Source organism: Phaenicophaeus curvirostris, chromosome 5 (genome assembly GCF_032191515.1).
Source record: "Phaenicophaeus curvirostris isolate KB17595 chromosome 5, BPBGC_Pcur_1.0, whole genome shotgun sequence".
NCBI classification, from domain to species: Eukaryota; Metazoa; Chordata; class Aves; order Cuculiformes; family Cuculidae; genus Phaenicophaeus; species Phaenicophaeus curvirostris.
In genome coordinates, this window is record NC_091396.1 from 60,523,507 (window position 1) to 60,548,547 (window position 25,041).

General features: G+C 42.7%; 2 protein-coding genes across 2 annotated transcripts in view; both read right to left on the reverse strand.

Annotated features, from left to right (window-relative positions):
* Positions 1 to 4,153: 4,153 nt before the first annotated feature.
* SIVA1 (SIVA1 apoptosis inducing factor) lies at positions 4,154 to 6,870 on the reverse strand. Its single transcript, XM_069857094.1, has 4 exons — positions 6,728 to 6,870; positions 5,943 to 6,125; positions 4,830 to 4,986; positions 4,154 to 4,382 (listed from the first exon to the last, which is right to left on the reverse strand). The coding sequence occupies exons 1-4, from the start codon at positions 6,843 to 6,845 to the stop codon at positions 4,325 to 4,327; spliced, it is 516 nt and encodes a 171-aa protein (XP_069713195.1). The 5' UTR covers positions 6,846 to 6,870; the 3' UTR covers positions 4,154 to 4,324.
* Positions 6,871 to 17,662: 10,792 nt separating this feature from the next.
* The window catches only part of ADSS1 (adenylosuccinate synthase 1), a 29,130-nt gene continuing 21,751 nt past the window's right edge, over positions 17,663 to 25,041 (reverse strand). The window contains exons 11-13 of the mRNA XM_069858947.1: positions 23,568 to 23,665; positions 22,380 to 22,529; positions 17,663 to 20,984 (exon numbers count right to left, since the gene is read on the reverse strand). Coding sequence (XP_069715048.1) covers positions 20,932 to 20,984; positions 22,380 to 22,529; positions 23,568 to 23,665 — 301 coding nt within the window. The 3' untranslated portion in view covers positions 17,663 to 20,931. The remainder of the gene's footprint in view (positions 20,985 to 22,379; positions 22,530 to 23,567; positions 23,666 to 25,041) is intronic.

Here is a 25,041-nt window from a genome sequence, read left to right on the forward strand (position 1 = left end):
GCTTTTCTACTTCGTGGCTGCACCTCTTCAGAAAAGACTGAGAAGATTTAAGCCATTTGTAGATTGCTGCTGCCACTTCTTACTATCTCACAGCTATGGCAGCACACATAGCACAGGAGCAAAGCATAAATGCCTTACCCATACTCACAAAGAAAAAAGGACACAATCTTTCACTTACACCTAAATAACTAGGGAGTTGTGCCCTGCCCCAAGATAAAATACAGCAGCACCCAGTTACCACCTGCCCAGAAAGAAGGGAAAAAAAAAAAAAAAAAGTCTACAAATTGGCTATAAATCAGGATCCAAACAGGCAGGACGCTAAAACAAAAAGGAGGGGAAGAGGGTTAGGCGCTGGCTGTTTTAAACAAAAAGAGGCACCAATCACTCAGTAGCAACAGTTAGATCTGTGTCCTGAGCTAAGATTCCTTTTTTTGGGGGGTGTCTGGATCATCTGGGCTGAGTCCAATGGCATGAGGTTTAACAAGGCCAAGTGCCGGGTCCTGCACTTGGGGCACAACAACCCTATACAGTGCTACAGACTAGGAGAAGTCTGGCTAGAAAGCTGCCTGGAGGAGAGGGACCTGGGGGTGTTGGTTGACAGCGACTGAACATGAGCCAGCAGTGGCCCAGGTGGCCAAGAAGGCCAATGGCATCTTGGCTTGGATCAGAAACGGCGTGACCAGCAGGGCCAGGGAGGTTATTCTCCCTCTGGACTCGGCACTGGTGAGACCGCTCCTCGAATCCCGTGTTCAGCTCTGGGCCCCTCACCACAAGAAGGATGTTGAGGCTCTGGAGCGAGTCCAGAGAAGAGCAACAAAGCTGGTGAGGGGGCTGGAGAGCAGGTCTTACGAGGAACGGCTGAGAGAGCTGGGGTTGTTTAGCCTGGAGAAGAGGAGGCTGAGGGGAGACCTCATTGCTTTCTACAACTACCTGAAAGGAGGTTGTAGAGAGGAGGGAGCTGGCCTCTTCTCCCAGGTGACAGGGGACAGGACGAGAGGAAATGGCCTCAAGCTCCACCAGGGGAGGTTTAGGCTGGACATTAGGAAAAAATTTTTCACAGAAAGGGTCATTGGGCACTGGAACAGGCTGCCCAGGGAGGTGGTTGAGTCACCTTCCCTGGAGGTGTTTAAGGCACAGGTGGATGAGGTGCCAAGGGGCATGGTTTAGTGTTTGATAGGAATGGTTGGACTCAATGATCTGGTGGGTCTCTTCCAACCTGGTTATTCTACGATTCTATGATTCTATTTGTGGAATGGCTCACTTGGAGAGCAAGCAGGATTCTGACCTGATCTGCAAAACATACAGGAATCACTCGCTGCACGCACAGGACTAAGGTTCTTTGTGTAACCACCAAATCTGATCTCCAAGAACACAAGGCTGCTGTGAGTGATGCACTTAATGGACTCACGCTATTCAAGGAGATAAGCCAAGTGTATTTGATCTTTGTACTGAAGCTTTTCATAATGCTGTGTGGTTTTGTTCTGATGCAGATTGTAGATATTGGAGACTACTGAAATCATTTGTGATCTTAAAAAACTGTCCTTAAAAGAACACATATTTCTAGCATTTACTCACATATTAGATTTGAAGGAAATTGTTTTATCCTGATCAGATCAGTTGACTTCCTTTTAGATATAAAACTGAACTCTTTGAGACTTATTACACCATTAATGATGTACAAGCCTCAGAAGTAGTTTCTCATCCATCTGTAAAATCATTACCATGCAATATTGTCACCCATCAATATGCTGGCTCCTCAGAGGATCTCCTTCCCTCTGAACATCAGGCAAACTCTGATTTTTGACACTTTGCACTGAACAGGAGGGAAAGAACATATGATAATAACAATATAAAACCCAGTCTCCTGCTTAATTAAACCATACAATCCCTCTGGCTCTCCTGTGCAGTCTAAGGAGCACCTGATGTACAGCTCTACAACCAGCCACAACAGACAAGGCCTGTGAGTAGGAGTTAATGAAAGAGAAAGATCTTTGGACCTCACACAGATGTTCTCCCCCTCTGTAAGTAATGTAAAGATTTTAAACCAGTCCCTAGCCCTATCTCCTATTGCTCATGTAAGAACTGAACGACTCGAGCAGGAACTTTCCTCAACAATTAGATTTGAGTTTTTTGGAAGATAAAAACACATGAGAAACAGTTTTTCACACCTTCTGAAGCCAATGAACCAAATGAGCCGGTAACCACTAAAAAAACATTTCTTACGTGCATGATGAACCATCCAGAAACAAAAGTTGACCACACTGTTCTGTATTCCTTCTGCCCTGCTCCTCCAAGACTCTAACCATTCTCTTCCAGCTCTCCTGCTTTTTTCTTCTCCCAGCAATTTGTTCCATGTTGAATCTCTGTCCTAATGAACAACCACTTTTCAAGGGACAGGCTAGAGGAAAACCAGCAAGAACTTTAAGCCATGAAATCAATGTCATTATTGCAGAGTATGGCCTTCTACGAAATCCAGCAGTGACTGGATGAGCAAAAAAAACCATAACTACTCTGAAACATAAATCATTAGTAAACAACATGTCTCATCTCCCCAAGAGCCTAGAAGCCGAACAGTATTTCCAGTCTCTCACCTTCAGGAGAGAATGAGAAAAATCCTTAAAGGTTTCAGCTTGAAAAGTACACTCGACTAGAAAACAGTTTTTTCACTGCTTAGAGCTTCAAATGAAACAAAGCCAGGTTTTAAAATTCTTTCCTAAATCTAACATTTAAACACAGTAACTCAGAGATTCTTCCCATTCCTAAAACCCAGCTTTGTGTTTGAAGATGATTATCACAGGAATAACATTTTTATCTGCCCTATGGTACCTGGGAGCTGCACCAGAAACCTTCTATCATCCTGACTTAGTGAACGCTGCAAAATGACTGCGCACACTAACATTTCCACTACCAGCTCACCTGACTCCGACACTTGTTTGTTTTGGAGGTGGGGACATGACACATTTTACAGCTGCTCAAAATCAAGACTGACGTAAGAACTAGGAAACTCTCCTATTTTAACTGGCTACAAAGCATAGAGAACAGGGAGCCAAACTGGATCCATCAGCTAGACTAGGCTAGCACACAGATGGCTGACCTAGTGGTGAAGGGATTCCCCTCCTTGGATATCCCAGCACTGCCTTCAACAGCTCAAGTGCAGATGTCACTGCAAGAGAGATGCAAGTCTCTCAACTTGCATTACAAGGGCCTTTCAATTTTTGTTTCTCCTTGCAAAATATACTGATCGCAGTTGAGAAGACCGGGAAGCACGAGCAGCAGACTTTGCTTTGGAAATTCAGGGCAAATAATTTGGCAAACAGCAAAGTCACTATTTTCCTGAGGTGAAGACTACCATAGATTTGTCTTACGTATGGCTGGTTTGCAAGATGTTTTTATTTTTAAAAATATAACAAAGATAATAAAAAAAAGTTACTTTCCTTGGCTTTCCAGTAGCACTTAACAACAGTCTCACTCTTTCAACACAGACAATGCAAAGCAAACTGGTCTCTGCAGTGCCACAAAAGGATAATAAAGAACGAGCCAGTTTATGGAGACGCACACTTAAGTGATGACCCTTTTTCAGACCATTTCATAAGCTATTTTTGAGTGCGTATTCAGAACAGTGTGAAGTTTACAGTGTAGATAATCAACTTACACAAATAAGCTGCTTTCCAAAAAAGACCTTGCAAAGGAAAATTAGTCTTTGACACTTAACTATTGAGAAAAGCTTTTTTCCTCCAAGCCTGCTGTGCCATTGTTCTTTCTATCAAAGTTGCCATGGGAAGAACAATTAAAACCATTCGAGCTGTCAGTAATCCTAGGATGTTTGTGACAGCTTAAAAAAAATCTAACCAAAAATCAGCAAATTCTCTGGAAAAGCCTTGGGGCCTGGCTGATTTTCTTAGTTATCTCACAAAGAAAATGTTATGTCCAGAATAGATCTACACTCACCTAAAAGCACGAAAGAAGCAATTGATTTCTATTCTGATATCACAAAAGTGTGTCCTAACGTAAGCAGTAGAGGGACACTGGAAGAACATCCTAAATTCTGTATCACAGAAGGAGCACCAGGTAAAAGCACGAAGTTGCCCCTTCCAGACAGGAACATCACTACTAGAGAAAAGGAGAAAGTTGACTCAAAATAATCTAGAAAGTGTCAAAATATAAACATTTATTTAGCTACAATATTAAAAGTACAATATAAAGATATAAAACATAAAAATTCCATAATTAATTCACATGCTAAAAGGATTAATTGACCAGCTGTAAAGAGGAAACTTCATTAAATTTACAGACATCTTAGTCATGAAGGGCATTTCATCAAGTTTCAGACTTGAAATATTGAACAACCATTGCAGAGAACTTGCTCTCCCACATCTCCGTAACTAGGAAAAAAAAAGAAAACCAAAAGAAACAGTCAGTCTATCTACTGTTTCTGGAACACAACAGAGAATGTCATCCTACTTCATTATCAACTGCACTCAAGGGAGTCCCACACAGCACAGTCAATATTTTGTTATATCACAGAATTGTTAACAATGATGGCAAATACCTTAAGATTACTCCTTGGGAGAACATTCATGAATCACTGGCCAGCATAAAATATTGCTGGTGTGGAAGCAAGAGGAATTTTTGCCTCCTTGAACATTTAAATAATAAGCTAAGCTAGACTTGCACCAAGATGGATTAGACTACTTCATACAGGCATTTTATTTTCCATGTTCAAGACCTTTTCATGGATGAGCTAGGTATCTGTTGGGTCTTCATATGCTACAGCCAATCTTCAGTGAACAGGTAATTAAAATAACCTTAAAAATTCCAAAGGCACTTACTCAACGGTGGAGCACAAAGAGCAGGTAACTGTGTTACAGCAGCTGCAGAGCCTGCTGCAGTTCTGGCAGATGAACTGATCGCACTGCGTACACGCTTCCTTGACATCAACAGTTCTTACACATGATGAACAAGCTTTGGAAACTCCCACAGGTGGAACTGCTTGGAAAGATGCAGTTAAAAGATACGCATGTTACAGCAAAACAAGAGAAAGGACTTGGAAGTTCTAGGAACTGCAGAGCTTGGTACCTCCACTTCACAGCTACAGGTGGCAGAACAAACTTGGTTTTAACTTTGTTTGTTCTTTTTCAGGAACAGATCCTCAAGCAGAGAGGGAAAGGGGGAAGAGCTAGGGGAGCGGGAAAAAATTTTTCACGGAAAGGGTCATTGGGCACTGGCAGAGGCTGCCCAGGGAGGTGGTTGAGTCACCTTCCCTGGAAGTGTTTAAGGGCCGGGTGGACGAGGTGCTGAGGGGCAGGGCTTAGTGATTGATAGGAATGGTTGGACTTGATAATCCAGTAGGTCGTTTCCAATCTAGTGATTCTGTGAAAGGGGGAAAGAGTTAGGGGAGAGGCGGAGGGGGGAAAGAGTTAGGGGAGAGGCGGAGGGGGGAAAGAGTTAGGGGAGAGGCGGAGGGGGGAAAGAGTTAGGGGAGAGGCGGAGGGGGGAAAGAGTTAGGGGAGAGGCGGAGGGGGGAAAGAGTTAGGGGAGAGGCGGAGGGGGGAAAGAGTTAGGGGAGAGGCGGAGGGGGGAAAGAGTTAGGGGAGAGGCGGAGGGGGGAAAGAGTTAGGGGAGAGGCGGAGGGGGGAAAGAGTTAGGGGAGAGGCGGAGGGGGGAAAGAGTTAGGGGAGAGGCGGAGGGGGGAAAGAGTTAGGGGAGAGGCGGAGGGGGGAAAGAGTTAGGGGAGAGGCGGAGGGGGGAAAGAGTTAGGGGAGAGGCGGAGGGGGGAAAGAGTTAGGGGAGAGGGAAAGGGGGAAACAGCAGCTAAGGAAACTGCAGCTAACCACATCAGGGAAGCTCAAATCTAATACCCTCTTCAAAAGAGTGCAATAAAGAACCCTGCGGAGCCGGGCACACCCCAAGACCGTCCCAGGCAGCCCCTCGGGGCCACTCACCCTGCTCGGCGGCGGGAGGGCGCCGCTGCAGTTTGCCGTCGGGCCCGATGCGGAGCTGCCCGCTCCAGCGGCGCCCCCCGAGCGGCTCCGGGCAGCGGCTGCCGGCGGGCGCGGCGGGGCCCGAGCGCCAGGAGCCCTCCATGAACGCCTGGGCACCTCTGAAGAGCAGCCGCCGGGTCCTCTCTGCGGGGAGACGAGTCAGGGCAGAGCAGGAGACAGGGCGGGGGGGGGAAATAAAAAGGGGGGGGGGAAGAAGGGGGGAAAAAAGGGGGCGGGGGGAAAAAGAGGGGAGGAGAAGGGGTGAAAAAAGGGGAGGGGATTGGGGGAAAAAAAAAGGGGAGGGGATTGGGGGAAAAAAAAAGGGGAGGGGATTGGGGGAAAAAAAAAGGGGAGGGGATTGGGAAAAAAGGGGAGGGGATTGGGAAAAAAGGGGGGGGATTGGGAAAAAAGGGGGGGGATTGGGGAAAAGGGGAGGGGATTGGGAAAAAGGGGAGGGGATTGGGAAAAAGGGGAGGGGATTGGGGAAAAAAAAGGGGAGGAGAAGGGGGGAAAAAAGGGGAGACGAGAGGTGGTTCAAAAGGGGAGGGAAGTGAGGGAAGAAGGAAAGTTGAGAGTTAGGGAAGGGCAAGAGGGAAAGGGAAGAGTAGGGAAGGGGAGAGAAGGGTGTGGGGGAAGGGGGAGAAGTAGGGGAGGGCAGAGCTGGGGCCGGTCTCCCGCGCCGGGGAAGCCTCGGGGCCCAGGCCGGGCCCGTCAGCCGGCGGCTCCGGGGCTGCCCGTCGCCTCACCGAACACCTCCCTGCGGATCTCCTCGCCCCGCACGCCGCGGCTCAGCTCTCGCAGCCCCACGCGGGTTTTCAGCTGCAGCGGAGCCGCGTCCCCGAAGGGCCAGGAGCGCTTCGGCATGGCGGGACCGGCCCGCGGCGCTGCCCGCGGGCCAATGGCGGGAAGGGGCGGGGCCGGGGAGGTGGTGCCCATTGGCCACGCCCCACAGGCGGGGCGCTCCCCGCTCAGCCAATCGCTGAGAGGCAGGGACAGGGATGGCCACGCCCCCTCGGGGAGCGCGCTGTCGCCGGGCCAATGGCGGAGAGAGGGGCGGGGCTATAGCTGATTGGCCACGCCCCCAGGGCGCGCGCTCACCTCCGACCTATGGCGGGGCGGGGCTCTGCCCGGTTGGCCCCGCCCCCCGCGGGCGCGCGAGGGCCAATGGCGGGCGGCTGAGGCGGGGCGAGGAGGGGGGGAAACCGCCTCAGGGCCGCCCTCACCTGCCCGAGGTGCCCGGGAGGCCTCGGTTCCTGGTAACGGGGATCTCACGGCGGGCTCGTCCAGGCCAGCTGACAGCCCAGCCCCACCGCGCCTGCTGCCCCACACGAACACGTGTCGAACGCCTCCAGGGATGGTGGCCCCGTGACTTCCCTGGGCAGCCGCTTCCAATGCTTCATCGCTCTTTAGATTGACAGCGAGATGGAGCGCACCCTCAGCAAGTTTGCACCAGCTGAGTGGTGCAGCTGCCGCATTGGAAGGGCGGGATGTCATCCAGAGGGAGCTGGACAGGCTGGAGAAGTGGGGCTGTGAGAACATCATGGGGTTCGACAGGGCCAATGCAAGGTCCTGCACCTAGTTCAGGGCAATCCCCGATTTCAGTACATGGTGGGGGATGATGTGATTGAGAGCTGCCCTGCAGAGAAGGACTTGGGATGCTGGTCGATTTGAAGCTCAACATGAGCCGGCAATGTGCGCTCACAGCCCGGAAGGCCAACTGTGTCCTGGGCTGCATCAGAAGGAGCGCGGCCAGCACGCTGAGGGAGGGGATTCTGACCCTCTATTCCTCTCTTGTGAGACCTCATGTGGAATATTGTGTCCAGTTCTGGAATCTTCAGCATAAGAAGGATATGGAACTGTTGGAACGGGTCCAGAGAAGGCTACAAAGATGATCGGAGGGGTGGAGCACCTTCCATGCGAGGACAGGCTGAGAGAGCTGGGGTTGTTCAGCCTGGAGAAGAGAAGGCTCTGGGGAGATCTTATAGCAAACTTCTAGTACGTGAAAGGGCTACAAGAAAGCAGGGGAGAGACTGTTTGAAAAAGCTTGTAGTGGTAGGACTGGGGGCAATGGGTATAAACTGGAGAAGGGCAGATTTAGACTAGACTTACAGAGGAATTTCTTCCCTATGAGAGCAATGAGGCACTGGCCCAGGTTGCCCAGGGAAGCTGTGGCTGCCCCATCCCTGGAGGTGTTCAAGGCCAAGTTGGATGGCGCCTTGGGCAGCCTGATCCAGTGGGAGGTGTCCGTGCCCATTGCAGAGGGGCTGGAACTGGATGATCTTTAAGTCCCTTCCAACCCAAACTGTTCTATGATTCTCTTACAGTAAAGAAGTTTTCCCTGGTATCCAATCTGAACCTCTGCTGGTGCAACTTGAAGTCATTCCCTCTCATCCTATCGTCTGCACTTGGGAGAAGAGACCAGCACCCTCCTTGCTATAACCTCCTTTCAGGCAGTTGTAGAGAGTGATAAGGTCTTGGTGTAAAGGACTTGGCTGGATGAAGTTTTGAAACTCGGGTTTAACAATAAAATCTTCAAACCTTCCCCTGTATGTGTGCCAGGATTCTGGACAAAGTCACAACAAAGTACAGAAGTGGTGTTTCCATAATAAACACCAAAACTATGCTTTCACTGACTGCTGAGCTGCTATGAGTTTGCAGGTATAATCACGTTTGATTTCATGCAGTTTAATGTGATTTTATATTTTTTTTTTGTAGAGCCGATCAGCCCAGCTTTGTGATCTGTGGAGGGGAAGCTACAGTTATAATCCACAGTAATTCAGAAAAATCTCTTCTGAGCTGCAAAGTCTGACACCTGCCACACTTCAGCTGTGAAGATTTCTACTTTGGCCTTTTCTGCATGTACCTGCAAATGTGTGCTCAAAGATGTTCAGCAGACAAATTTCCACGACATATTGAAAACTCATGGTCTTTCCTTTATCTCCACAGAAATTTATTTGTAAGTATTCGTTAGATAAACACTCTGATGTCCCTGAAGCTCCCTAGGGAATATGGGTGAATCAGAATATAATCCAGTCAGACAGAGCTTTGTCAGGATAGAGGGCAGTATATCACAAGTGTTTCATTAAAATGGTATAGGATAAGTGTGGACGGAAAATGACCATCAGAGAAACTGGATGAAATACAAAACCAAAAAGTTAAAAACACTGAAGTATGTTTGAAGGTGAGCAGCATGTGCTGCAGCAGCACTGCTGCTCCTGTCCCCAAAAGGTAAATTTATGGGCACTTTCCCTGATGGCTGGTGACATTTGACACATGCCACCACCACTCCACTACACAGCAGATGCAAGGATCTTCAGTTGCAGCTATGAGTCAGCCTCTAATGGTGACATCTCTTAATTGCTTTGCAAGCCCCAACCTTAACAACATCTATTACTGATCAGGTATTCCCTATTTGTCAGCTATAAAAGTAAGATAATTCTCTTTGGTCTGTACCAATGCACCTGAGCATTCTACAGGGAGAGAATTGGTTCATCTGCCACTTTGCTGACTTGTTTCCCACCAGAATGATTCCAAGTGTTTTATTAATTTCATACCAGTAAGCCTTGAGGAAGGTCCACTGGTGATTTAAAAGTAGAAGGAAGATTGAGATCTGGTCTGGCAAAGCTTGCTGATGTTGAACTCTCATGAAAATTAAAGCTGGCGATTTCCGGGGTTAGTTAATGAGATCGTGTGTTATGTTACACAGCTTCTGAATATGAAAAGAACAACCCAAACAAATCCCAGACCACTAAAGGTAATTGTGGAATACAATGATTTTGCTTTATCTTTGAAAATGTGTTTGAGAAAGAAAAGCAGAGAATGAAAATGACAGTAATTTCCTTGCTACTTTGCTTCTCCTGTCCCTGTGTGAATATTACAGACAAATTGCCCAGCTGATAGCTTTGTCACTTGCAGAACAAATCAAAATTGCATTTAATGTTTTTCCAATACTTTCCACTTCCAGTAAGCAAATTTAAGAGCAAAACTGACTGGATTATGCTTGCTAAGTCTGTCTCTCACAATATTCTGCTTCTGCTGCTGCTTCAAGAAAGTCAGGGCAGATGCAGAAGGACACTGGCCATAGTTCACCTCCACCACCTCTAGCAGTTTAGAGTTCAGAAATAATTTTCTGAGCCAAAATTTCCATCTGATCTTTAAATATTTAATAGTTATCAGTGGGCCCACTCTTCATGAGTTTGTTAATTTCCTTGGGTGTCTTTTATGCCTTGTTTTATAAAAAATAATTAATAACCATTTCCTATTAACTCTCTGCACAACATGCATGACTATAAAGGTGTCTGCCATGTCATCCTCCTTCATCTTTTATTCAAGCTGAAAAATTCTGTCACGTTGAAGTGCTCCTTTGCAATGTGTCCCAATCCACATCAACTGTACATAGAACGGGAAGCCTCAAACACATGCTGCTGCTCTGCAGAGGGACTGGGGGCTGTAGGAAGGGAGGGAACCCCAGATTCTCCAAGAGCACCTTTCTCTGGGTAGCAGGAGGCTGTTATAGGTGTCTAAGTGCACCTGGCATTCCTAAATTGCAGGGTACAGGCAGCATCAAATGCCCTTTTCTGAACCTCTCACAGTCTCTACCATCCTTCCTGAAGCTGCGTGGCCAGTGTGCCGGCTGTGGGGATGATATGCATCTGGACAGCATAAATCTAAAGATGTTTTCTTCTTGGTCCCTTCTCCAGTAATTCCTAATGCATGTTTTGTCGTTTTGATTACTACTGAAGTATCAAACTGATGCTTTCAGGGAACTATTTATAAGTGGCTCCTGGCATCATTCTCCTGAGTGCTAATCACTTCATCCAGAACCCATCTATGTATACATGTATCAGTTATTTTAACATGTGTTGGTGCGTACTTTCTGACATCATCAATTTACTGCCTGTTTGATATAGTGAGAGCCTCAAAAGAGAGCAGTGGCTCTTCCCAGTTGGCTTTTGGCTTTGACTTTTAGCAGTAATTCAGCAAACACTGGTAGCTCACTGCTCATCACCCTTCCTCAGGGTACTTATAAACATATAAGCACCTTCCTCAGGTTCACTGATACACAGTCCTCAGGATCCCACCAGTCCATTCAAAAAATTGGTATCAAATTCCTTTAGCACTGAGAACAATTTAATTAAACATATCGCATTCAAACCTGAACTACAATAGATTTTGCCTACAACATGTGTAGATTTAGATTTTAAATACCCAAGTAAGCGATGACAGAGTTTGTAAATTTTTTGTTTCTGATCTATCCATAGACAAACACAACAAATGTTTGCCTGACAGCCAATGCTTCCGACTACTCCAAAATGCAATCAGAAATAAAAAGATAGGCTGGAATAAAAATCACAGGCAGTGTAAATCACAGACATTGCAAATGGAGACTAGACTCTTTCTTAAAAGGAAAAGAACTTACGAAGTAGGAAAAGAGCCAATCGAGAACAAAATTTTGCCTTCTGTTTTAAACAGGGTCAGACAAAATAACCACAATGGCTGATTTGGCCTTGTGAACCTCAGTATTCATCAGTCTCATTTCTTTCTTCTGTCCATGCCTAGTTTTGCAAGCAACTTTTATCCATTTGCTGTAACAAGTTTTCCATTTTAGGAATGGTTGGCAGATAAAGAGCAATCCAGTAGCTTATACTAGCTTCTAAACTGTTCCAAATGCCCCATAGTAGGTTTCCAGAAGCATTTGAGGGCCTTAAAATATTATGTCTTTCTCTTTAAAATCAGGAGTTTCCTTTATGATTCCTCTCGATTTGTACTGATATAAAAAGAATTGAATTTGACCAACATGATGGTTCTTTTCTAACACCTTCATGAAAAAAAAAGGTGAAAACAGTGTTCTGGCAATTCTTAAAAGTGGAATATGTGTTATAGTAGTTGCTGTAGCTGGGCGTGCACCAGTGTGCAGCGTGTGTTAAGTCAGCCAGAATATCAGAACGCACACACACCCTCTGTTAGGACCTGAGTAGAGCACTGCACCCCATGCACTTGGTCCCACTGTACTCTTCCTTCTGTGCTCTGCAGTATGGATTTGAAGATTAAAACACTCCTCCTTGAACAGACTCACTCCTACTAGGATGGCTTGGGGCCGTTTCCTTTCTTCTGTAGCCTTTTCTTTTCCTACAGCACTGTAGCATGTCAGCCTTAACAGACAACATGTTTATTATTTGGATCAAAGGGCTACACACAATTCAGATATTATCTGTTCACAAGTGCACGTCTTTAACTCGTTAGCAATAGAGTTCATGTCCTCATCTTGGTGAGTTGGTGTGTGCATCAAAAAACATTTGATAAGCCCGCGATGCGCGGGATTAAAGGCTGCCTCTTGAAGCATGCGGCTCTAAAGCCAAGGTTCTGCCGCCTTGGCAGAGCAGCCAGCACTCGCTGTTAAATTAGCACAGCGTGGTTGAGTTTCACAGCACGTTACTGCTCTGCCAGCAGAACAGCAGAACTGTTCTACCAGCAGATCAAACACTCCAAGGTCCCACTTACACCAGAGGGCACTCTCAAGACTCTGAATTGTTAACGCTGTTGCAAAAATGTTATTGTTCTGCTGACAGCAATGTGCAGGGTTTACAAAGTGACTGCTTTGTCCAAGGTGTTTTGGTTGGTTTTATTTTTTTTTTATGTGGTGGTTTTTCCTGGCCTTTCCAGTTGTGCACCTTCATTTCTGTGGCGTATGGTTTCCTTTTATTTTGCCTTTGCAGATTATTTTAATCTATCATCAAGAAAAAAGAAAATTGAACTCTGACAGTGAAACCTGCCATTCCTGCCCTAACATGGTGCCATAGTTTTCTGATTTCTTGCTCTGCAGGCGACAGTGTTTTTCATTTAATACTAGGTAGTTGTCCTAAGAAGTCTTTAAATCTGTGTTCAAATGGTGCTGTTCCATTATTCTATAAGGATTAACCTGGGAGAGTCTACAGGTTCCTCTGCCCTTTCATTTGCCCTACGCAGCACAAAATATCCTTTTCCACCCATGGTATGAGAAGGTTAGGTAAAACCATCCTCCCTCCACTTTGCAGCTACATCCAGCCCTGCTCTTGTTATCTTGTTATGGAAATGAATCCTTACTTTGACAGCTCTGATGCTGTGCTCTGCATGCTCACCTTTATCCACTCTTTTTTTAGTGAATGGTATGTCTATTCAGCCCAAAGGGACTACATCAGCGAAGGCTGGTGAGGAACCTGGCTCTCTGTACTCATCATGTTCAACAGACAATTCCCCGGCAGCAGCCCACAGTGTGTGTATTTTAACAGTCTGGCTGTATTGTCAGTCCTGGATACAGAAGATCTCTGCCCAGAAAACAGAAGCTGCACAGAGTCAGTGTGAGTCCCTAAATATTGCCAGGAGAACACACCACAGCTATGGCTACAAGGACCATCACTAGGGCTAATGTGGAAATCTTCTTAGAACATCCTTGTTGAAATCTGTTTACATTGGGAAGTTATGAAGGCACTAATTTTCTCTCTTTGCTCTCTTCTGAACAGTTTGCTTAAGTGGTGTGGTATAAACTGTAAAAGTAATGTTCGGTCCTAGGCCTACCGTCCATGGTGCCAATTAATAGAATGAGAATCTGGTGCTACTGGCATGTTTCCCCTGGATGGAAACCATCAATATATTTTGCATAGGGCTCAGACTTCCATCAGTATCAGCTTTGGTATTTTAATTATGTAGTCTGGTGCAAATCAATCTCTAATAGACAAAATGTCTTCTCTCATTTGTAATGCCTTGACTAGCTAACATCTATTATTTCTTCCACTTGACTTCTTTTTCATGTATATTAAAATGCATTCTGACTCATTCTATATATTTATGCTTGATCCGTTCCAGCCACGTCCATGCATTAATATTTTCTTCTTTTTTTTCTTTATTTTCCTGCATGGGAATTTCAGAGACAATTCCAATGTGGCACAATCACATCTTTTCTTCTGTTGTAACTTTCCAATCTTGAAGATCTGGAAGCTCTCCAGATTGATGGTGACGATGTTCAGTATTGCTTCCATTTCTAATACTGATTCTTTATCACCACCTAAACTCTAGAACTACCTATGTATACAAATACATCATCACTGAAAGTGGTGCAAATACAAAACTCTAACATTGGCATTGGATAATTGACTGAGTAATGGAGCAGAGCAGCCTGGCATTCCTGCAAGCTTTTCTAAATTCACAGCCTTCCAGTGTTTGTCACAGGCACCAGTCATTCTTTTGGCTCAGTTCTGCACCCAGCACTGCTCTGCATGAACTTGCTGTTGGCTTATTCCAACTTCAGTTCTTCTGGCAATGATGGAGCTGGTTCTTTGTCCAGCTCCCTATTCTTATTTTGTCTGCAGAATCTACTTAAAATCAGTGGACCAAATCCTCAGGAAATGGCTTTGATGTCTTAGCTTTTCCAGTAATATTCTTTAGAAGCTATAGATAGAAACTTAATGCTGTTTCTGAATGGCAAAGCAAACCTTTTGTGAACTTACTCAGTAAATGTCTTCAAACTATATTTTATCTCACATAGAGGTGATTACAGCCCTGTTAGTACAGATATAAACTTTGTTCCTGAATTCTGCAAGAATGGGTCTTTGCAATTGCAAGGTAGGAAGAATTGCTTTAATAATCTTTCAAGTTTATAGTGGCATTATGTTATTTGAGAACTGAAAATGTAGTACTTATAAAGGAGGTGGTGAGAAAATCATGCTAACAACCAGACGGTTGATAGTCTAGACTCAGTGTTTGCAAGACTTCAGAAATGTTTTCAAGGAAAAGCTCACTAAAAACATGGAGGTAAATGCAAAATGGAATAAAATGCAAAATGGACTTAAAATCAAATGACCCCTAAGTATCTTGAATAATGGCTGATCTTACGGAGAAAGGAAACGCAGGGGTTATAATCTGTTTAGATTTCATTAAGCATTTGATATAGAACCACAGAGGGAATAATTAGTTATTACTTAGGGATTAGTATAATGTGAACAAAGACGTGGGTAAAGGGAGATGGAGTGGCTAAATTTCAAAAGCTGTGTTTATATTAGCAAGCAGTGCAGTCTGACAGGAACAAATATGCAAAGCAGTAGGTGCTCAGGACCCAAAATCCACACTGCAGGTGGAAGGTTGCTTCTGACCAGCTCATGTCTGGCCACTTGGACTGAACTCTGATTAGCGTTAAGGGCATGGGAGGGGCATCTCTTGTTGAGTTTCATCTGAAAGGCACCCACTTTCCACACTGACGCTACTCCAGAGTGCAAACCAAAGCATGGAACAGTGGTAATAGCCATTGCAGAGCGGGATGAAGCCACCACGAAGGCAGAGTCTCAATAGCTGGAACAATTGAAAAAGGAAAAAAACTGGAGCACAAAATGCAAATTTCAGAATTTGAATCACATTGCCTGTTTTTCATGTTGTAGGATGCTAATTATAATAAGTAGTAAAGTTTTAACTGTAGTACTGACATAGATGTAACTGTGCACTGAGACCATAGCTAGTCTTACCTTTAGCAAGGCAGATTCCTGGAACAAGAATATCCCTTGATTTTCCTTTTCTCCTTAACCCATTTACTAAGGACACAAAACACAATACACAGATACCAGTGGACATTTGGCACGACTTGGTGGTACCACTCACCAGCACGAGCAATGGGAAATATCTTTCCTCCATCTCCTGAGCAGTGTCCTCCTGGTATAGCCCAGTGGGCCATCTGCTTTATTCAAGGTGCAAATGCATCATTGGCTCATATTCACCCAGGCATCTGCAGTAAACCCCGAGTCCTTTTCAGCAGAGCTGCTACTCAGCCCGGTGCTTCTCAGTCTGTACTGAGACACGGGGACCCCTGCACTTCTTCCTGAGCTTCACAACTTCTGCAGTCCTTAAGAAACACATCTCCAGTGCTTCTGCCCAGAGTATTTTAAGGATTTCAGCAACAACTCAGACTGTTTGGATGCTCTGCCGCTTACCAAGCACTGTAAAGGTATCTCCTGAAACCCAACACTGTTGTCTGAGGCTCTATTTACAGGCCTATAATGTAAACTCTGGTGCATGCACTCAACTTCTAAAAGGTAACGCCTGTCAAAGGAAGGGGACATTATCCAAAGTCTGTGAAAATATTAAATTATGAGTGTTATTTTTTTCCTGACAAAGACAAAATATCTTGCCAAAGATATTTTTGTAGACAGTGCTAACATCTGTACTGTTTCCAGCCATTGAAACATGCAGCTGCTGGCCAAAATTTTCTACATTAAACAAAGCTATAGGTAGTAGGCACTTACAGAAGACCTTCTTTCCTGCTTTTTTTTGTGTATTTTTTTCTTATAGTCTCATAGGGCTGGTGGGCAAATACTTAATGCACTGTCTCTACTCCAGAAATGTATAGATATTAATAACATACGAAGGTATTTTAGAACAACAGATTTCCTTTAAGCATGCAAGAGGTTATAAGACAAAATCTTGAAAAGGCAAAATCTTGAAATCCTTATTTAGAGCTGACGTCTTTAATGCCTCCCTCTACAGCTGACATCTACACGGATAATATTTTATTTTAAATTTGAGCAATATATGAGGGTTCAGCCAGGCCCCTTTGAAAGTAAAAGGTGCTCCTTACCAAAGCTCCTTTATGGACCTGATTTGGGAAAAGAAGAACCCATTTTCCCACCCCCCTGAACAGGCTGTACAACAGCTGTTTGCACACACCACGAATCCCATGCAGTACAGACAGTGAAGCAGGCTCTGTGCCTCCGGCATCCTCTTTTTCATTGGTAGCATGAATCTAATAAAGGCACGAAACCAGCACTAACAAACCCACTTAAATTAGTAGCCCACTAATCCACAGGCTATTCCCTTGATACCGTGGCTATACCACAAACAGGGATGACTTCTAAAGAGAAGGTGGTTGGCCCTGGATTCTCTTTCCTGCCTGACACCTAGTCAGCTCACATTTGGAAAAGCAAACATCCAACACTTGAAACTGTCTCTCTGATGAAACATTGCTGTAAAGGAAGCTGGGCTACTTCCACAAGGGAGGAGTGGGCTAGAGCTTGACCCCATGTGAAGCATTGCTGGAAGAGGGTAGGGGCCCGGCTAACTAGCAGAGAAGTTCTCATACAGCTCTCAGACATTGCCCTGCATTGTCTATTAACCTGTTATAATTTACTGGACAGATTACTCACCTGCTGTTCCAGGCCCCCTCTAGAACACATGAAAATGTGGTTTCTATAAATGCTTCTGAAAGCCCTAACAGTACTTGTCTGAAGCCCATTCACATTTTAGAGGCGATAATTATTTATCTGAGCCAGAACTTACATTTCCTTTTCAGCACAATACCGTTGATAAAGAGCTACATGAAGGTGACATCAGTTGCTCTGAGCCTGCTAGTATGGCAAGGACATTTTTACATCAATATTTCTTTCTCTTCATAAAACCATCATTCAGTCAGGTAAGCTCACTAAAGATGATGAACCATAAGTCCTGGGGGTAAAGGTACATCCCTGCTCAGTTTGTAAATGGGAAAGTGTGAGAAATTTTATAGAACATGTTAAAAAAAAAAAAAAGGCCAAACACTGAGATCTTGCAGACTGAAAGAAAATATTAATTCACCCACTAATGCTGCTATTTATTTTTAAAACTGGGTTTTTGTATGACATACATTGTGCTAAAAAACGAAAGAAAGAAAGAGGGACCAAGCGCTGTTACTTTAAATTGGTTTTAATATGTCTTTCAGACAAATAAACAGGTGTGGATCCAAAATTCATCTGAAAAAATCTGCATAAGGTGTAAGTATAGTTTGCACACTACAATGGAAATGCTTAATCTTCTCTCCTTTTATAAAGTGCATTATTCCAGAACTATAAGACCATATACAGCCAGATAAAAAATTACAAAAGCTTCAAAATCCTCTCCTGCATGTGTTAGGAAGCACACACCTGTCTGAAGGCCACATCGTACGGGTAACTGTGAGAAAGTGTGTCAAATACATTAATGTGCAATGAGTGAATCAGTAATTGCTACTTCAAAAACAATACTCTTTACCACAAATTATGCCATTTTGGTAGATGTCTACTCTTACTCTTCCATCCAGATAACTAACAGTATGATGCATCAACCAGCTTTACTCATTACTATTGCATTTGGCCAGGGAGGAAGAAATTAAATTCACCACAGTGATTGTTTTTAAATTAAATTCCAAATAATATAAAATAATACACATGGGAAACAGCCAAAATAAAAGCAAATTTACATTAAAATGTTACTAAGCATTGTGTTACTTAATAGATTATAGATTTTTGATAAAAGTCTGAACTTATTCACATTTAACTCAGTGACAACATATGAAATTCAATAGGAGCAGAACTTACATTTAAATAATCCATGCTATGAAATGAAATGCATGTTATTTTTACAGTAGCAGAGTAAGTTATGGGATAATTGCCTGTTACATCGTGCCCACTGCCAGTATCACTGGGTTTGCTGATAAATCCTTGAATGGAAAGACAGGCAATGTGGTTCTAACTGAGACTTAATGGAGAAATTACTTAATGGAAAATAAAAGATCAGCTGAACAAGAGAAAGTAATCCTGTGAAAATTAGGCTCTAAATTCTATTTTTTCCAATATACCAAATACTTTATTTAGAGTTGATAATTTAATCCAGTTATTCAGCACACTGAGTGGCTCGTTAGTCATTGTAGGCTTGGCCTATAAATTAACCAAGGCTTAAATATAGTGGCAAACCCCTAGTACAAATGCACGGATGAAGATGGGGCCAAGAATAGGGACAGGTCTAGATCATCCAGTAGGCAAATGTCACAAGGTTAAGCCATGCGAAAACAAAACTTAACTACTGTACCACCAAGCATCTTTAGGCTTAAGTTACCTCATATAAATTAGGAACATTTGACAGTGCTTGTAATAATTAGCACTTAGCCAGCACCCTTCAGAATTGTTTTGCAAACTATTAAATAAGGCCAGAAATCTTATTGCTTTTTCATCAGGACACCCGTAAGTACTACAGGGAGAGCTTCCTCATCAATGTGAGAGCAAGGACTGCAGGGCTCCACCCAGGGACCTCCACAAAACAGCGTAAAAGTGAGCACGTATTCCTAATTGCCATTTTACAGACTGCAAAAACAGTAGCAGGGAGATTAAACCACTTGTCAAAGATGGACAAAGGAGCTGTAGCTGAATTAAGGATTCACAGCTTTGGGCACTTTTTTATTAAGAGATAAAGGGTATTTGCTTGTGGCATAAAGCTGCAGTCTGGCAAACTGGGATATGCAGAGACAACACTGCAGCTAGAGGGTACAAGAATTCTGCTCTAGAAGCAGAACCTAACATCTGTAAGGTTAAATTTAGTGCTTGCTATGTGCTTGTACTGGTACTTTTCTAATTGCTTCTTGACAAAAATAGGTTTGAACACTACTGTAATTTAATATTAGGTGAGAAAAGACAAAGTGGGTAAATATGACACAAGATACTCCAGACAGGTTTTTCTTTTTCCCTATCTCTGATGCAAAGAATGTAATTGATTTGTATCCTTGGAGTTACCCATCTCAGAAAACCTGTATTTTCATACATTACATAATGGCATTACTGAGGTTGTGATGCCATTTCCACAGCCCCTGGGAATGACACAAAAATATTGTTATAGCTCTGAGACATATATAGAAAAGAACATTTACTTGCAAAATTCCAGTTACAGAATAACTTAGTTTCTTGCGTATTCTTTTTCCTCTACAAGAGGTAGGCCTTTTTGAGAGCTCTTGATGTGTAACCACCATATATCAGAGACACACAAAGAAATCCAAGTGTATTCTTGAAAATTCCAGGATATCTCCATGCATATCCCAAGCCTGGCCGCCACATGTTGTCCCCTTCTATAAATACGCATTACATTTTGCTGAGGAAGGTCAAAACGTGTGAGGGGTGTAAATACTGCAGCAGTCGTCATTAAGTCATGCATTGATTTATTCTTGGAAACCTAGGAGCTGTGGAAGCAAGTGTGCCTTACAGAGCTGCAAGTCCCAAGTTCCTCAACAGACAACCACAGTGAAACTTTGGAAATTGCAATCCCTGCATTAACAGGAAAAAATGTCTCAGGTTCATTGAGAAATGAACTCATGCTCTTCTCAGCTCCACTCTCCCCATGTTCTGTATGCTGAGGGCTCTCCTCCTTCCACCTTCACTCACTCCTCCTCTACTGTATAAAATACAGACTGCGTGTCTGACAGCCTCCAGAGGGACTGTCTGTTAGCACACAGGATATTTGGAAGAATTATTAGACAGGTCAACTTTCTTCAGTTTGGCCCCTCTATAGATGTTATCTCAGTTACTGAAACAGGTTCTGTGATAAAAATACTTTAGCTGCTCTCCATTCATTTTAGTGGGCTATAAAAAATAACTGTATAAAAATGATACATAATTGTGTTTACTTGTCACAGTTAAATTTACCTAGCAACTCTACTGTATTTTAGAAACTGAAAATCTGTATAATCCAACCAATTTGGATTATAGAAAGCAGCTGATATCTGTCTTATTACTGCCAACCCAGATACATGGATACTTTAACATTTGAAGTGGAAGAAACAAATCCAAGCTTCACAATTCCAAAGCCATCCAGTAACTACTGGTAAAGGCTTAATATTGGTTTCAGCAAGAAGAAATAACTCTATATGGATGCAAAATACTTTTAAATAGTAACATGGTTCAAATTTAAAAAAATATCTTCACTTTGTTAAGAATACTTTTATTTTTTCATGATGGCCACCAAATATATTTTACACTGAACTTACTGAGAACTTAACAATAAATAAAATCTTAAAATTCAGAATATATGTTTTGCTTCTATTAAATCCCTATAGAAGAACATGTTGGTTTTGAATAGCATCTCCATTTTAAAAGGAAGCAGTAAGGAACAGATGAATACTAAACTGTGCTTCTCATCACTGAAGTTCTTCACTTGTTTAAAACAGCTGGATCATTGACTCTCTTGATTTTCCAACTCCAACCCATTTAACTAAGGAGGGAAAAAAACATCTATTAGATCAATTACTGAGAGTAAATTTTATAAACAATGAATTGGAATAATTTTCGACTTTTATTACACTTCACTACACACTACAAGTTGGCCAACTTTGTGCTGAAACACAATGCTCGGATGTTTTTCTGTCAGAAATCTTTATTTCTACTGCATTACCTGAACACAAGCACAATATTCCAAAGTCTGAAAGCATGAAATAATTACATAAACACAAAGCACTGCAAGTGAAGGCCTAACAGAAGGTCACACGTTTTTGTTGCGGGTTTAACTGTCACTGCCTTGCACGATAGGATATCTATCCAGCTCAATCCCTGCGGAGACAGAGCAAGAGCTCTGCCAGCCTGCAAAGATTTCTTGACATAGACCAAGAGCCAGTGAAGCACACGTGCTACAGTATTGTTAAATGCAAGGCTGCAATTAAAAACATTACCCAATGTGTGCAGCCACCCCAAATATTGTACCATAATTTTCACTGTCCATGGATACTACAGAAACAACCGCAGGTAGGTCTCCTTTAGCCATCACATGCACCAAGGCACGCTGCTTTCACATTGAGAGCCTCAGAAATAAAACAAGGGGAACTTTATTTACGTATCCCACCACTAGCATCTGTGTCCATGACCACACAGGCCATTCACTAAATTTCAGGTTCTGCTATCAGACACTTCCTAATCCACAAACAATACTAGAATTGCCACACTTGCAACTGGCTCACACTCTCCACATGTGACCTTTGAAATGCTTTATGGAAAACAAAAGCACATGTGATAGCTTTCTAAGTTTGCTACCATGGAAATTCCCTTCCAAATCCCACCATTCATGCCGTATCTTGCTCTTGGCACCTCTACAGTTCTAGCAATTAGATTTTCAAAAAACTGGATGGCTTTACATGACCAGTCTCCAAAGGCAGAGATTCTCATTTTCACAAAGTGACAGAATTGGGATACATGATTTTGTATCCATTATGCAACACTTCTAGGGAAGAAGAAGGGGCTCTATCTACATTCAAGCAGGGATGCAGTGCAAGAAATAAAGTGAAAGGAAGAAATTAATAAAGGGAAGACATTTGACTAACTGTGCACTGAAGCATGGTGCAGAGATCTTAGACTTTTCACTGAAGGTAGCAGCTTGCCAAGAACAATACACATCTATCTTTTCTCTGGTTAAATCCTTGTCAGCAGCAGCCTAGAGCTCTCTGCAACACTGCAGACCTGCCTGCAGAGCAGCGTCCTTTGCTGCATCTTGGCAACCTGTCCTTCTGTTGCCTCCCATGCAAACCAAGCCACTTCCCGACTAACAAATTAAGCACCTTTACGCTACTGTTCCAGTCTGCTGTGGCGTCCTCACATGTACATATACAGAAATATTTACCTGGCACGCCGAGATGGTTCTCCACGCATCGGATGTAATTCTGTGCCTTGGGTGGGAGATCCTCCCATTTTCGTGCACCAGTTGTGTCAGTCTTCCACCCAGGCATTGTTTCATACTCTACTTCGATCTTCTGTAGTATCTCCTGATTAGCTGTGGGAGAATAATTTTTATCACAGTTGATTTTGGCTGCTCCACCTTAAAAGAAATCACCTATAGTCCTTGACTGATGAAGTCTTTTGATAACATTTAAAATCTGATATATGAAAGAAAACAGTAGTTCTACTGGTTCACTCTTTCATTCATTCTTAATTTAGATTAAGTTCTGTTATGTAAGAAGATAACTGATTGATGAGGATCCAGGAATCCAGTTCCCTCTTCTAAGAACTGTATTATTTTTGAGAAAACAAAATCTTTGACGTTTACAGTGGTTCCACTTTTTGGTTCAGATTTGCACATAATAGAGAACCTCCTGTAGACTGGGCACTACTGTCTCAGATGTTTTTATCTTTACATAACAGGGTTAATTCAGGCTTGCTAAAACTTAGATGTCCATAGGCTTTTCCGCACCGATACAAGAGCTGCCAGCCCTCCCCACACCTCCAGAAATCCCTTGTCTCAACAGAACAAGCCCCTCATCTTGGCACAGACTTCACAGGTATCTTGAAACCATCACTAATGTAAGAATATTACATATTATTACATCTTAAAAATTTTAAGATCAGTCATATAGAGAAGCAATATCTATTTTTATTACACAATGTTGTTGCTGTTAATCACAGGTATATGATGCTATCCCAAAAGAAGCTTTATTCTGCTTCTACCAGCCTCATGTTCACACGGTTTAAGCACTGCTTTCAGTTTTACTTTACTTCATTAAACATTATTGCCAATACCACACAGTCACCGCCTTGAGCCTTGCAGACTTTCAGGTCCCCAGTGAATAAAAAAAAATAAATCTAATAGGACAAGGCAGAAGCATATCACAGGATTTCATTTGCTCTCAACTACTCACCACAAGCAGAGATGCCATGTGAATAGAAAATGCCTTTATACCCATACTACAGTTCTGCCAATTTGTACAGAAGGTCTAGTGAAAAAGAAATCAAGCCCGACTTTAAAAAGCAGCCTCTCCCACCAGGTATGACTTAACAGGCAGAAAAAAATGAACATAGATATTTAACAATATACCTGGAAAATATGGAATTCTTTTTCCACCCAATTTGTAAGCAACACCAATTTTAATCTCATCAAGGACATCAAGAATATCCAGTTTTGTTAATGCCAAACTGTAAAGAAAAACATCTGTTAAAGTTACACACATAATGAATCTACTCTTCTACACTTTCTACCTGTCTTTTTTTCTTTCTAATTTTGTATTTACAAATCCAGCTCAGGCAACCCAGCAAGCAGAAACACACAAATATATTAACTTGTAAAAGCTGTTAACTGAATTCATGCCTCTGGGATGAACACATGACTGAGTTACTAAGACTCATTTCCAAACGCTTGGCTGCTCATATAGGTGCCCAGCGTTCAGGTCAGCACATGAAAACACGAGCTGACTATGTGGCACTTACTGGACTTGGTTTGGATGTGTATGGTGACACACCAATTTATGTCACTACTAATGATTATTTCTGTTATTGCTATTGATACACAATAACCATAAGACAGACTTATTTACTAAATTACACTTTGACTTCACAAACATAATCTGGCCACTAAAATCATGTATGCAGTTTAGCAGGAAGGCTCCCAGCCTGACTTTCAGTGCTGGGGCTGTGTTATCAGGGTTGTCAGTTTAATGAATCTTTTTCATCTTGTGAGTGAACGCTCTGGAACACAACTGGAACCCCAAGAAGATATTGTAGTATTCACTGATCAAAATAAAACTGCATTTTAAAACCAGACAAATTCTTTAGAAACAATAAGCCAGACATTGCTTGGTTAAAATGTATCTAAGTATTTAAATTTTTATGCTATATATGCTCAGTAATTATACAATGAATGCAACAATTAAATGAAAAGACTTTTCAAAAGTGAACAGTATAGAGCCAGTTTTTCAACTTTTTTGATTTTTTTTGTCTCCTCATGTTTTTTAACTGTCAGTTTACCAGAGATGACCTAGCTTTGTTGATGGAAGTGCTCTAATGGTATAAAACTGAAATGGAATGAACCATAACACCTTCCTAATATTGTTTCCACATAAACTAGAGCTGCATAAGTAAAAGAAAAATATAAATGCAAGGAAAGTAAACAAACCCAATCCCCTTTTGATAAGTTAATGAACAAAGATTATTGTTCCTTTATAAAACTAGAAGCATAAACAATACTTAGTCAAGTCTCAGTTTATAAGATATTAAAATGCCCAGGGTTACGTTTTTGCATATATGAACAAGTTTGCCTGAATGCACAGGCAAGGCCACACTTCATCAGAACAAAACTGTAATAAAACTTTTGCAACTTGTTCTGAAAATATGGATTGGTAGTTAGTTATAAATTAATGGCTTGAGATAGTTCCTAGCATTTTAGCATCTGACAGAAGATGGCTTGACAGCATTATGCTCTTGAACAGTTCTTTAAATAGCCACTTTTCCTTAAAAAAGTGAATTTAATGTTCATTTTGAATTATGAAGTAATTTACCAAACAAGTAATTCACTC

What these genes read in the sequence shown, in the direction of transcription:
- SIVA1 (XM_069857094.1), bottom strand. Translation starts at nt 6,845, where the DNA reads ATGCCGAAGCGCTCCTGGCCCTTCGGGGACGCGGCTCCGCTGCAGCTG. An exon ending in GATCCGCAGGGAGGTGTTCG is followed by an intron (nt 6,126 to 6,727) that starts GTGAGGCGACGG and finishes GTCTCCCCGCAG; the next exon opens with AGAGGACCCGGCGGCTGCTC. An exon ending in TCTTTGTGCTCCACCGTTGA is followed by an intron (nt 4,383 to 4,829) that starts GTAAGTGCCTTT and finishes TTTTTTTCCTAG; the next exon opens with TTACGGAGATGTGGGAGAGC.